At 44.4% G+C, this 13,142-nt stretch overlaps 1 protein-coding gene across 1 annotated transcript in view; it reads left to right on the top strand.

Moving 5' to 3' along the window:
* TMED8 (transmembrane p24 trafficking protein family member 8) overlaps positions 1 to 11,734 on the top strand; it is a 29,633-nt gene extending 17,899 nt beyond the window's left edge. Inside the window, exons 4-6 of the mRNA XM_036314070.1 lie at positions 2,143 to 2,269; positions 2,492 to 2,797; positions 4,244 to 11,734. Coding sequence (XP_036169963.1) covers positions 2,143 to 2,269; positions 2,492 to 2,797; positions 4,244 to 4,461 — 651 coding nt within the window. The 3' untranslated portion in view covers positions 4,462 to 11,734. The remainder of the gene's footprint in view (positions 1 to 2,142; positions 2,270 to 2,491; positions 2,798 to 4,243) is intronic.
* The last annotated feature ends 1,408 nt before the right edge of the window (positions 11,735 to 13,142 follow it).

The following is a 13,142-nucleotide window of genomic DNA, read 5'->3' as shown; positions in this document are numbered from 1 at the left end:
CTCTCTCTTTCAAAAGGAGGAGTTTACAGCACCAGAACCTAGGTATATATGGATGGGCTGGAATTAGAAAGCACTGTGGGTGGCTCCCAGAATTCTCTTTGCTCTTTTTGGGCATCTCATTTTTAGTTACTTGGCGATTGATCATGTATTATCTTCCACAGGGCCCTCAGTGCATCAGTAGGCACCTATTTAAAAAATGAAGCGTTAGAAAGAATGTTTACATGTTGTCTAGAATCTCCTCAATGTGAGGAGCCTAAACCATTGGACTGTGTTTCACTCTCACTTATCTTGTGGTGGATCTACGGTAAAGCTTCTATAGAAATGGCATTGATAGCAGTGGTGTTCTGCCATGGAATAATAGGTTGTTTATATCATTACTAACATCTGTATATATAAAAGACTAAGCGACCATCCAACCATCCGACCGGTAGCTGTGACACGCACTGACCACCAGGGGGCAGATGCTAAACGCAGGAGCTGCTGAGCTGCAGTGACTTGGCAGTGGCGGTTCTTGGGTGACACACCCTGGAACCAGAGAGAAGGGAGCCCGATTCCAGGGTATGTCACCCAAGTACCGCCTTCTCATAATCTGGGACCCCTTGGGGAATGCTGGAGAGCTGGTTTCGGCCTGATCACCGCAGGCCAGGCCAAGGGACCCCACCTGCCGGAGGGACCCTGCTCACTGCGCAGACGCCCTTTGAACTGTGGTGCTGCCCTTTGAGCTGTGGTGCCACCCCAGGTGTAGCCAGCCAGAGAGGGACCACAGGAGGTTGACTCCAGGGCATGTCCAGCCCATCTCGCCCAGTCCTACCCCATGGGCCACCTTCTAATTAATTTCCTTTTAGTGTGCACGATTCCATGCACCGGGCACGAGTGTATATTATAATAACAAATGGTATTAGTGTCAGTAAAGACAATGGCAAACATTATAATTACATTTGTATAATGCATTAGATTTTATAAAGCATTTTATTCACAATGCTTCATTTACCCCTGAGAACCACCCTGTGAGATAGGTACCATATATCCCCACTTTACAGATGAGTAAACTGAGGCTAAGAGCTATTAGTGACTTTACTAAGGCTTTGTAGCTAATCAGTTTCAAGCTAAATCCTTTGTTTAGCCTTCTGGAAAAGGAAGGACTCATTTAAGCAAGTTAGCCACAGTCTGATTCACTTCATTTAGTAATGGAGTTAAGAACTGAAAGACTATTCTCCAGAAATGGGTAGTATGAGAATATAGTTTGGGAGGTTACAAAATTTATTTATTTTTTGCAAATATAATTCTGGTCTCTTAACTGGACCGCTGTCTCACTGATGTGTTCTCCCATGTTGGCAGTAGGTACTGGTACACTACTTGTGTTACCTGCCAACTGCTTGTAAAAGGAGCAGGAAATTCAGGCGTAATAGCATGAAACAGAGGAACCCTAATCTGAGTGATTTGAAGTGAGACCCAGTCAGGCGAGAGTGCAGGCTCCTGCATGGGTTGTCGAGGGCTTTGAGTATCGAGTGACATTTGCACTCTTCCATGCAGGTTAGATGTCTGACAGCAAATACACCGTGTAAATGCAAATTCTGGGGCTGGTCTAAGGGGAAGTTATAATTATTTATAGAACACTGATGCTGGATGAGACAACCGATAGGATAAGATAGACGGACAGAAAGAGACAACAAACTGGATTCTCTCTGCAGTGCTTTAGCGAATTGATTGACAGTGGCCTGGAAGGGACCCTTGAATGGGAACTGTAGCAGGAGGACTGTGTGGCGGAATGAGAGTTGAGCTAAACCCTGGGGGCAAGAGCTGTCATGAGTGACACTGTAGGGAGGTACTGTGCAGACCAAGCTGAGACCGAGGCATGGCCCAGAGAAGCTGCTGATGCACAAGTCAGGAGCAAGCTCTGAGGATGTGTGGGCAAGGATTCTATAAAGTGTCTTGAGTGGGTAAGTTCCAAAGGGTAGGAGAGAACACATCTTTAAGTTAGGGAACACTTTGGTGGCATTAAAGTAATTAGAATTTATTAACAACCTGTAGCTGGAAGAAAGAGAAGGGATGGTGACTAGCACATTAAGCTCAGAGTTGGGAGAGTGGAGGTAACTGGGATCTGCCACTCTAACATGTCCTCTAACTGGAATTGTTGTGCAGATGGCCAAATATCAAGCTCCACAGAGGTCTGGGGACATTGTTATGATCCAGTCTGAGCACACGGGAGCTATAGATATTCTTTCGGCTGACTTGGAATCTGCAGATCTTCTGGGGGACCACAGGAAAGGTAAGACCTTTGGGGGGTGGTTTCTCTGATTCCAGCGGGTACTTAAAAGAAAGGCAGGCAGACAGATGAGTCGGAAGGGAAGAAAGAAAGTAACTTGTGAAAGGAAGTAAAAAAAAAGCCAGTAGAAAGAATGCCTTTGACTATGACAACCTCCCTAAGCAAATGCCAGGCATGGCAGCATTTCCTCCTGGTTCCTTTGTAGTAAGCTGCCTGTCCTTTCAGTCTCCCCACCGCTGATGGCTCCTCCCTGCATCTGGACCTTTGCCAAGATGAAGGAATTCAAAAGCAAGCTGGGCAAGGAGAAGAACAGCTGCCTGGTGGTGAAGCGGGGTGAGGTGGTGACCATCCGGGTTCCTACCCATCCAGAGGGGAAGCGTGTCTGCTGGGAGTTTGCCACCGATGACTATGACATTGGCTTTGGAGTTTATTTTGACTGGACCCCTGTAACCAGCACTGACATAACTGTGCAGGTCAGTGATTCGAGTGAGGATGAGGATGAAGACGAGGAAGAGGAGGAGGGGCTTGAAGGTAAATGTAACTTGAACATAGTTGGCAGTTTCCTTTCCAGGCTTAGCCTACTATCTAGTGACCACTTCCTGTGTTGTGCCAGTCCTCCTCTTCCTCAGCATGTGGGCGAGGAATCCCTCCCAGCATCGCCTGCTAAGTTGAGTGACGCAGGCTGAAGTCAGACCCTCAGAGAGCATTCGGGTGGGATTGGATAGATGCCTTAGTGGAAGCGTCTTTTCCTTTTAATCAGTACCTGCTGTTTCCCCAACATCTCCCTGGGGACAGGGAGGGGACGGGGGTAGGGAAACGGGTGGGTCATTGCTATTGTGGATAGAGGCAGTGTTACTCAGATCACACATAAACCTGAGATTTTTTTTCACTTATCACTTAGTTTTACGATATTTGCATTTATTCTTGGCCTAGAACCATACTGAGTGATTATAATTTGCTAAATGTACCCATAGTCTCCCTCCTTCCCCCAACAGATGGTCACAGCTGGCTGACTACTGTTTGTTTGTTTGTTTATTTATTTATTTTCTATTTTTTTTAATATATATTTTATTGATTTTTTACAGAGGAAGGGGGAAAAATAGAGAGTTAGAAATATCGATGAGAGAGAAACCTCAATCAGCTGCCTCCTGCACACCCGCTACTGGGGATGTGCCCGCAACCAAGGTACATGCCCTTCACCAGAATCAAACCTGGGACCCTTGAGTCCGCAGGCTGAAGCTCTATCCACTGAGCCAAACCGTTTAGGGCTACTGTTTGCTTTTTTATTTTACGCCTGGAGCAGTTTTAAAAGTAGTCTCTGTGCTCCATTCTAGTTGTTACTAGGAATACCTTCTCAGGATGGTCCTGGGGCACTTTGGGGGGTGGGGACTATAATATAAATCTAAGCATTAGTTTTATTCCTCGATTTTCCTGTATCATCTTAAAATCAATTCTTTAACTTGCTTCTTTGTGAACAAGCAAGTCTGCAGGGAAGTCGTAAGTTATTCAGGGAAGGGAGAACCTCATATCTTATTTGCTGCTCTTTAGGAGGCCAGCTGGAAGGTCTAGGTCACTCTGTGCAGCGTGTTTGTCTGCTTTTCCTACCTCCATTAGCTAGTTCGTTCCCTGGTTGAGTGAAGGACGTGAGAATCATCCCTTCTAAATATCTTCCTCTCCCTTGTTAATGTCTGGACACTTTGGGAGCTAGGTAGGTTCCACAAGGCTAAATCCTCATATCTCAGTGGAGGCTATTGGCATTTGGGGGGGATGCTTGTTTGTGAGGCAGGTGCTGTCCTCATGTTTAGCACTCCTGGACCCTTGGATCACCCAGATATTTCTACATTCCTATTGGAGGGCAAGAGCATCCCCCCCAGGTTAAAGCCACTAGTTCACCCGGTCCATTCTCTTACCTTCATGTAGAACTTACCTGTGTTCTCTGAACTCATGTCCAGACACTCTGCCGTTTTGCTCATGCAGACCCTGTCCCAGCCGGAGATGTGGAGAGAGGCTCCAGAAGCTCCCTGCGGGGTCGCTACGGGGAAGTCATGCCTGTGTACCGGCGGGACAGCCACCAAGACGTGCAGGCTGGCAGCCACGACTACCCCGGGGAGGGCATCTACCTGCTCAAGTTTGACAACTCCTACTCCCTGCTTCGCAACAAGACTCTCTACTTCCACGTCTACTACACTAGCTGAAGGCCCGGGGGACCGGGCAGGCGGTGTTTGCTGGCTGAGCAGGCTGCCAGCTGGTGCCTCTTCTTTCCGACAGGCAAGAGCTCGAAGTGGAGCATGAGGCTTCTGACCCTCATGCCCCGCCTGGCATGCCTGACCGTTGACCCCACGTAGCTTTGCCCACTCCTCAGCTTCTGCAGGTGGTGGTGTAGTGCCCCTGTTCTGTGGTCCATGACTCACACTCTTCTTGCTTCAGACTCCAGCAGAATCCCTCTATGAAGGCGCCCATCAGGCAAAAGCCTAAAAGCAAGTTGGGTGTTGCCTTCTAAAAATAGGTATTTGGTACAGGATTGCTGCTTTCTCCTCTCCCAGAGCCTTTATTGCAGATGTGTTTGGTGGTACCCACTCGCTTTTTGCAAGTGCTGAGAGAGGGAAAGCACACTGTCCATGAAGGAGCCCAGTTCCCTGGCTGGAGAAGGCTCTGTCCAGCCGCTCACCACTGCCATATTCCTGCCTGCCAGTTCTTCATGGTCGCTAGCACAGGCTGGGAGCCCTCACGGCCTATGAGGGGCGTTATTAGTCCTGAGGGCTCGCCTCTGCCTCTTTGCCTCCTCTTTTTCCTTTCCTATGCCTGTGTGTTCACCATCACAGCAAGGACTTCTGTGCAATCCAAAGGGATGGTCACTGTAACTTTTCTGGGAAGAAAAGCTGCCCCCATTACTTCCTGTTTCAGGAGGCAGTGACCCATACCAAGGGCACCCGTGGTTGAAGGGCAAAGGGTGCCAATTAGGTACTGGATTGATGCCAGAGCCCACATCTTTGAAAGGCAAGTGTTACTAATGTTTGTTTGTTTTTTGTATAATCAAAGACGGGGTATTAGAAAGAACATTAAAAAAAAAAAAACCACCATCTAGATTCTCACCACTTTTTCCTTTCTTTGGAGTAAGAATGTTATTTAGAAACCAATCAGACTTCCAAAGTTTCTGTGTTTAGGTGTCTTGCATCGAGGGCTTAAAGCTTTTGATGTTCAGAGTCTCTTAGGAAGGGTGGTAATGAGCTTCACTGTTGCTGCTGATCGGATGTGTTCTTCACCAGGCCAGACCTTGCGTTTCCCTGGTGGCGGCCTCTCCCACTCTGACCCTGAGGCCCAGGAGTGCCGCAGGCTGCTGCAGCTAGCGGTCACCACAGCGGGAGGGTGGCAGGGCCTCTGGCAGAGAAGGGACCACTGTGGTTGTCAGTACCTCCTTGTTCGTATTCCTGTGTCACGTCTGTTACTGCCTTAGACTTTTGAAGAAAAATTAGATTTATTTATTACTTTATTTATTTTTTTTAGCACATTTCATTTTGTCTTTGAAGCAGTTTCCATCTGTTTCTTAGAAGACTTACATCTGCTCTGAGCCATTGCGGCCGCCTCCTCTATGGAGTTGATGATGATTTTAGGAGAAGCTGGAAAGTGATGAGTGCCCATTCCTGCACTCCAGTCCTGTGATGCTTTGGGAGGAATCTTCCCCCTTCTGAGCTGGATGACCTACCCCAGCATCCCCTCTGAGGAAGTCTAGGTTGTGAGGAAATCTGCCCATTTGCCCCGGGTTGAGTACAGAGGACCTGACTAGCCAGTCAGAGTTGTCCTGTGATTCCCAAATATCAAAGTCTTTTTCTGCAATGAGGAGTCACCTTCAAGATGATTTCTCTGGCTCATTCCTTCCTTGTGTGGGTGCTTTGCACCAGGCCTCCCCTCCCTGTTGGAGCAGGAAATGGAAGACCAGGGCTCCTCACAATAGGTGTGTAGTAGCATCAGCTACTACATGGACAAGGAGCGGTACAGCCTGCACCCTCTGTTCCCCTGGGAGCAAAGCCCAAAGTAGGGTGGGATTAGTGGACTGCCATAGCATCCCCGTCCTCTGAGCAGCATCATGCCGCCATTATTTTATATATGAGTGCATTTTGTAGAGGATTACACTGGCCAAAATTGATATACCTTGTAAGAAATTAGAAATTATTTTAGTGACTGTCTATTTGGGCAGCGAAAAGCCAACTTGCTGTGCATTATCCCATCAGATAGCTGAGTGACCACTCTTTCATCACTAAAGCTGAATCATGCCTTTGCTAACATAATCTTTACAAAATAATTTTCTACTGAGCTGTTCTCCAGTCAGCCAAAGCCTTGCTTATTTTTCTTGCTTATTATTAACTTCTGACTGTCTCTTAAAATGGAGCTGCCAGGCCGTAGCAAGCTCCCTGGATAAACTTACTGTGTATTTTTGCTGTGAGAGTCTCTGTACTTATTTTCTTTGGGATCTTAGTTCTGTTGCTTCAGGGAAGCCTGAGGGACTTGTTCCCATAGCCTCTGTGTGCCTCTTACTGTCTGGTCACTTTTGAAGTCCTGGATATTGTTATATTTCACTCTACACTGGTGTTTCCCTGACAGTCAGGGCTTCTTTGTTCCATTTGCACATATAGCTGAGAGAAGGTATTTTTTAAATTCATTCACTATTCTCATATTAAATTTCTGAAATTATTGTACTGTGGGAACAAAATATTATGTACTGAAGCAAAGGTAATTACTGAGAATTTCATAGCCCAGCAAATCCTAAGAGGTAGTTATTTCCTTAGTCTCACCCTGTCCAAGTTTACAGAACCAAACAATGAAAAGAAAATCCTTTGTTTTCACCCTCACCCTGTCCTCCAGAGCACAGATAAATATTAACAAACAATCGAAAGAAAGTACTTCATCATAGGAGAGAGCCTAGAATTCTCTACACAGAGTGGCCGAGTCCTTAAATTTCTTCATTTTGTTTGGTTTTGCTACTTTGTTGAGAGATGGGGCTTCTAGATAGGAAGACATGTTTAAAGGGTTAATTTCCCCCAACATTTTACAATGAAAAATTTTCAGCAAAAATTTAAAAAGAAAGATATAGTAAACATCCTTATGTATACCCCACCACATGGATTTAAAAATTATAACCTGCTAATCTTTAGGCAAAGATGATTTTACCATTCTGTTCCTTTTGACAAGTGTCCAGTTAGCCTGTGTTCCCTGCACAGACACCAACTCTCCTATGCCAGGGAGTTCCTGGATCTTTGCAGACTTGTTTCATGCAACATGAGTTACCCAGGAGGCAGTCTTCATAAAAGTGTTCCCTGGTCTCCCCCTTTCAGACTCACACTGTATTGCCCCTCTCCCTCGGTCATTTCTAATGTTTTCTTCTCCAGTGTGCCAGCATTGGAGTGAGGTAGTTGTGAAGCTGCTGTGGAAGGACTTTACTGTAATCTCTCTTGCTCTATGAGACATCCTCAGGACTCTGACATTAAACCTCAATCCTCAGACAGTCTATAGCTTTATAATGGAAGTAGGTAGCAACTTGAAATGAGGCCATTGTTATTTTTTTCTTAATTGACTCATGCACTTTAAAAATATTGTTATCTGTTACTTAGGAAATAAAACCTCAGACTTTGAAAATGTATATACCTTCCCCTATATTATATTTGTGGAAGAATTAAATCTGAAAGCTCACTGCCTTATATTAATCATTGGGATTAGATATTAATGTAAAATTTATAGGAAATATCTGAATTGATGTGTTTTTGATGAGCCTTCCCAGTCCCCCTTTGAAAGAATTAGGTGAAACCCAAAAGTCTGTATTTTTATATTTATTATTTAAGACCACTTCTCTGCAAAAGTTTGACCTTTAATCCCAAAGTATGTGGTTTAAGATACATTGTTGGGTGACCCTAATATTTCCCTAAAAGACTTGTTTTAGGGAAAGTGGCCTGAGTGAGACAGTTGTGTACACCTTGAGAACTGCCTTTTTAAATTGATAGTAAGGAATGAAAACAATAAAATGAGGGGAACAAAGAAAGCTATCAAATATATATCCTAGAATTTTGCTCATATCTGATTTTTAGTTCTTTTAAATTTTGTTTTATTGATTTGAGAGAGAGAGAGAGAGAGAGAGAGAGAGAGAGAGAGAGAGAGAAACACTGATGTGAAAGAAATCTTGATCGGTTGCCTCTCGCACGTGCCCTGACTGGGGATTGAACCTGCAACCTGGGTTATGTGCCCTGAGTAGGAGTTGAACCCACCATCTTTTTGGTGTATGGCATGATGTTCCAACTGAGTCACACCAGTCAAGGCCTGATTTTGTTTAGTTCTTAGTTTGTGGTTCATTAGTTGGAACTGTTCTTTAAGCCAGAAGCCTCACTGGTTCTCACTGTCCTTGTTGTAGAAATCCCAAACCCACTTTGCTGTCTTTTCCAGCAGGACTGACTTTAGACATATTTTTGAGAAGGTCTTCTTTGCTTAGTGTACTCTTGGCCCGAGGCCTTAGTTCATCTCTGTCTTCTCTGGGACTTACAAGTCAAGTGCCATGAAAAAAGATGGTAGGTTTAGAAAGAAGCCAGGCGGACTTCCAGCTGTGCCACTGTGGCCCCAGTTAGTTTTGATTCTGGCTAAGGGATGAAATAGGTTAATTTTGACCAACACCATAGGAGAGTCTCAAGCCATAAGAGTATGTCTCAAGCCACACTCCTTGTGAGGTGTAGGAATCAGATCTTCTTTAACCTGGGTGGGCTAAGGACACATAGTAGTAAATGGAACAGACCAACGGAACCTGCAGCTAGAGCTTCCCTTTAGATTTTCTCCTGCGTCTGAAAGATCCACATGGACCTGTAGCTAGTCTCTTCCCACCTGGCTCCAAGTGCAGAACTCCTGAAGCTGCTGGAAAGGGCAGAGCATCATCCCGGGCATCTCAGTGGTTGGAAAGAGTTGGAAAGTGAGTTTCAGTCTGAAGGAAGGTGGTTTCTGTTGTTGTGAGGGGAGCTTGTTAAGGGATTTATGGTCTTTAGAGAGCAAGTCATTCTGTTCATTGTGTTTGTGCTCAGGGAGCTGTGATGCATGATTCTTTGGGGAGGAAGTAGGAAATGGGTGTCTAAATCCAGTCACAAGCCGGCGCTTTCCAGCAGTCAGTGCAGTGTGTGGTGAGTGTCCACATGGCCAAAGTCCCAGTCTTCACGCACATGGGATCCTATCCCTGGCCCACATTTCCACACAGCTGAGAGACAGAAAGGGACGAGCCCCTTCCGTTTCATTCTGATGTCCTGGGTATTTCTGGTATTGTTTAGCACTGCCAGCATGGTAGCCACGGCCTCAGTTTAGCCAGTTAACCAGAATTAAATAATAGGGATCATAGAGTTGAGTAGATAAAGCAATCAGTCAGGGTTCGAAGTAGAGCTTTGAGCCAGAGGCCTCCCTGGAAGGAGGGATTGTGACTCGTGGTCCCATATTTGGACAGCTGGGTGACTGTGCAACCAGAACTCTTGTTAACCTCACCAAGTGCGTGAAGAGGATGTGACAGTGCTGTACTGATGAGGACGACAAAGTAGTTGAGTTGGCTAATAAGTGGAGCGAGCCCTCCATCTGTGGGAACTATTCTCTTTCTGGCTCTAAGTGTAATATCAGTGGAGTGTTCTTAGAGTCTGGCCTCAGGGCCCACTGAAGGAGCCAAGTCTCCTGTGGGCAGTAACTCTGGTATTCTGCAAAGGAGAACCCTGGGAGCTAGTTCCTGGCGTCTTCTTGGAATAGGGGAGGCCCTTGGGTAAGAACTGCCTTGGCTCTCTTGGTGCCTGGTTATGGTCAGTGTCGCCCCTTCGCTCTGTCTAACCAGTCCAGCCCCTGTGGACACTTCTCTGACATCTATCCAGTTATTTACGTAATGAGCTTAGGGCAAGATTTGGGACTCAAAGGCTGAGAAACACTTTGCTGTGGGGCCAGATTTCAGAAATCACTGCTGCTCCCTCTGGAGCACTGCATTGTCCCTGCCTGAACCAGGAAGGCCCCTCCTGTTGGAATCTCTCCTCACCAAGCTAAGGAACCCCAATTAATTGCCTAAAGCCTTGAGTGTGGGATTCATTTACAAATAGTCATTCCCTCAAAAACTAAGTCCAAAAGCAAGACTCTTCATTAGAGTCCTGGTACTGCTTTGAGCTTGGTTTCTGTTCCATGTGCTTTGATTTCTCATAGGCCCCAGGCATGTGGATGAATTTCATGGCTCTTCACTCTCAGCGACGAGGAAAAGGTGCCCAGCAATCTAGAGATACAGACTTTCTAGATTAAATTCCAGTTGCATGTCACTTGAAGCAGGTAGTTTGGGCTTGTCCAGGGGTAAAATATTATATGTGAAATCTTTTCAGGGACAAAGTATATTTTCTAGAAGTTCTGATATAGGGTCAGGAACAATTCTAAAGTTTTGGCTTGAACTATTACAGTACATAGGGTTACGGAGGAGCTCGTCACTGGCATCGCTTTAAGGAGCTCTTCTCCTGAACTCTCATCCTCACTTAGGGTTCACCTGCCTTGCCTGTGATGTTCCTTGTGATTGGTTGTTACTGTTGCTTTTTAGGTTCAGGCAAGCGTCATCTGGAATACATTATCTTAATTCCTTCTCTTATGTCTTAAACAGTACATTTAATTAGGAAATCACATATTAAAAACTCTACTAACATCCCTTTCTGAGATGATTGTCCCATTTTTGTTCGTTTGTTTAATCAAGCTGAATTATTTCCACTTAGCCTTGTTCAAGAGCAAGTCCAAGCCTATAACCCATGACTGGTGTACCCATCCATGCTCCCTTCATATGGGAAGTGTTTTGAAATTCCCAGGAGAAAGCTGCTTTGTAATCAGAGTGATGGGTTATAAGAAAGCCAGGCTTTGGATGAGGGTAATTGGAATTGAGGGAGGTGCTTGAAGATTTCCTAAACCACATTGTGCCATTTTGCTCATTTCTGAAAGGCCTGCTGTGGTGCCACACACTGAGCTCTGTCCGTTGATGGAAAGATGATCACGCTTTCTTGGTAAATATTTAGCAATTGGCAACCACAAAGGTATTCTCTCCTTATTCTATATCATGTGCTGATTCTGACATTACAAAGAGGGGTCTGAAAGGGGAACAGCCTTTTATTTAAAATACAAAAGTATCTCATTGCAATTGGTTTTACGTGTTCTCTATCCTGAGAAATGCTGTCACCCCCTCCTATGATTTCTAAGTTGAGAGCTCTGTACCAAATTGTTATTTAATTATGTCCTCTGAGTGGTTTTTCCTTTAAAATGCCATATTTACCACCCTGTGCCACTGAATGTGTTGCTGTGACACACAAATGATCCTGAGCTACGGTTCTCTAAGTACTCAGTCCTGTGTTTTTATATTATGTAACAGTTTTGTGATGCTTTTGTGCATTCTTTGTCTTCTCTTCCGAGTTTTGAAATCTGTCATAAATAAACTTTTTCACTATGCACCTGAAACATTTGAGTTATATCTTAATGAACCTGATTTACATTAAATTTTTTTTATTAATCTCTCCTTTGCATCTTAAATGAAAGGTATTCTGTAAACTTAATCTATTGAGGCTATACAAATTAAGAAAATTGACAATTAAGAAAATATTGAGAATGAGGTTAATGATAGATCTTTCATCTGCATTTAAATTTATAGCGGAGTATTATGAATTGGGAGCTAGGTTTGGCACAAGAGTGAAAAAAACTGGTTTAGAGTAATGATTACTAAATAGAACATTATCAGGTTTTGTCAGTATTTGGTCCCCAGTGATGTTCATTTTCCAGTGAATTTACTTATTTACTCTGTTCAAATTTGGAACCAGTACTTCAAACACCAGGGTAATCATTAACTCAGCCAGGGCAGTATTAATTTAGCCTATTTTCACTTGCAAAATTGACACTATAAGCTGTCGTTGGCATCTCTTACAATGCTGCACATCCTTGCTGTCTGTTTCAGAATTTGAAGGACTCACATCTGAGCAGAGAGGGGTGCCGTTTAAATATTGCCTTTAGTGATATCTGTGGTTCCAAGATGAGCTTGTTCCATCTTTCCTTTGCTACATATTTTATAGGCTGTTGTATCAGGAGGCAGAGATCCTAAATAATTGTGAGTTAAATGATATAATCTCACCACCAAACTACTCTGCAACCAATAATAAGAAGCCCAGGCAGACTGTATGTACGAAGGATCTTGAATGTGTTATGTTTGGGTATGTTGAATATGTCACTGAGTGAAGATTTTTTGTTTTTAATCCTCACCCAAGGATATTTTTCCCATTAAAAATTTTTTTAGAGAGAGTAGAAGGGAGAGAGGGAAAGAGAGAGAGAGAGAAAAAAACATTGACATGAGAGAGATACATCAATTGGTTGCCTTGCACGTGCCCTGACCAGGGCCAGGGATCGAACCTGCAACCAAGATACATGCCCTTGACCAGGAATTGAACCTGTGACCGTTTAGTCCATGGGCTGACGCTCTAATCTGAGCCAAACCGGCCAGGGCTGAAGATTATTTCTTAATTTTTAATGGCACTCATCTCTGTCATATCATTGACCCTGACATAGTTCAAGCTTATATAAGGAAGCTCACAGACTGCAACTCGACCTTCAGCTGATGTTTTTTAACCCGTGAGGTTCTGGCTGTACTCGGCAGCTTAGTCAGGTATCCTCACAAAGGGGAACGATGCCTGCTGTGACCTTGGAATCAAAAGGTAAATAAGTTGTGTTTAAAGTTAGGAGGAGCCAGTAAAATGAATACTTATCTTATGAATGTGTGTCTCCACCTGTTTGCCCAGTCAGTGTACTATTTTCCTTAATGGATATGTAAAAATTCCTTTGGAACAAAAATCTTGTATTTTTGGCTTTGTTCTCAAGTCCT

The sequence above is a fragment of the Myotis myotis genome, unplaced genomic scaffold, assembly GCF_014108235.1.
Source record: "Myotis myotis isolate mMyoMyo1 unplaced genomic scaffold, mMyoMyo1.p scaffold_m19_p_1, whole genome shotgun sequence".
NCBI classification, from domain to species: Eukaryota; Metazoa; Chordata; class Mammalia; order Chiroptera; family Vespertilionidae; genus Myotis; species Myotis myotis.
This window is presented reverse-complemented; position numbering and strand designations above follow the sequence as displayed.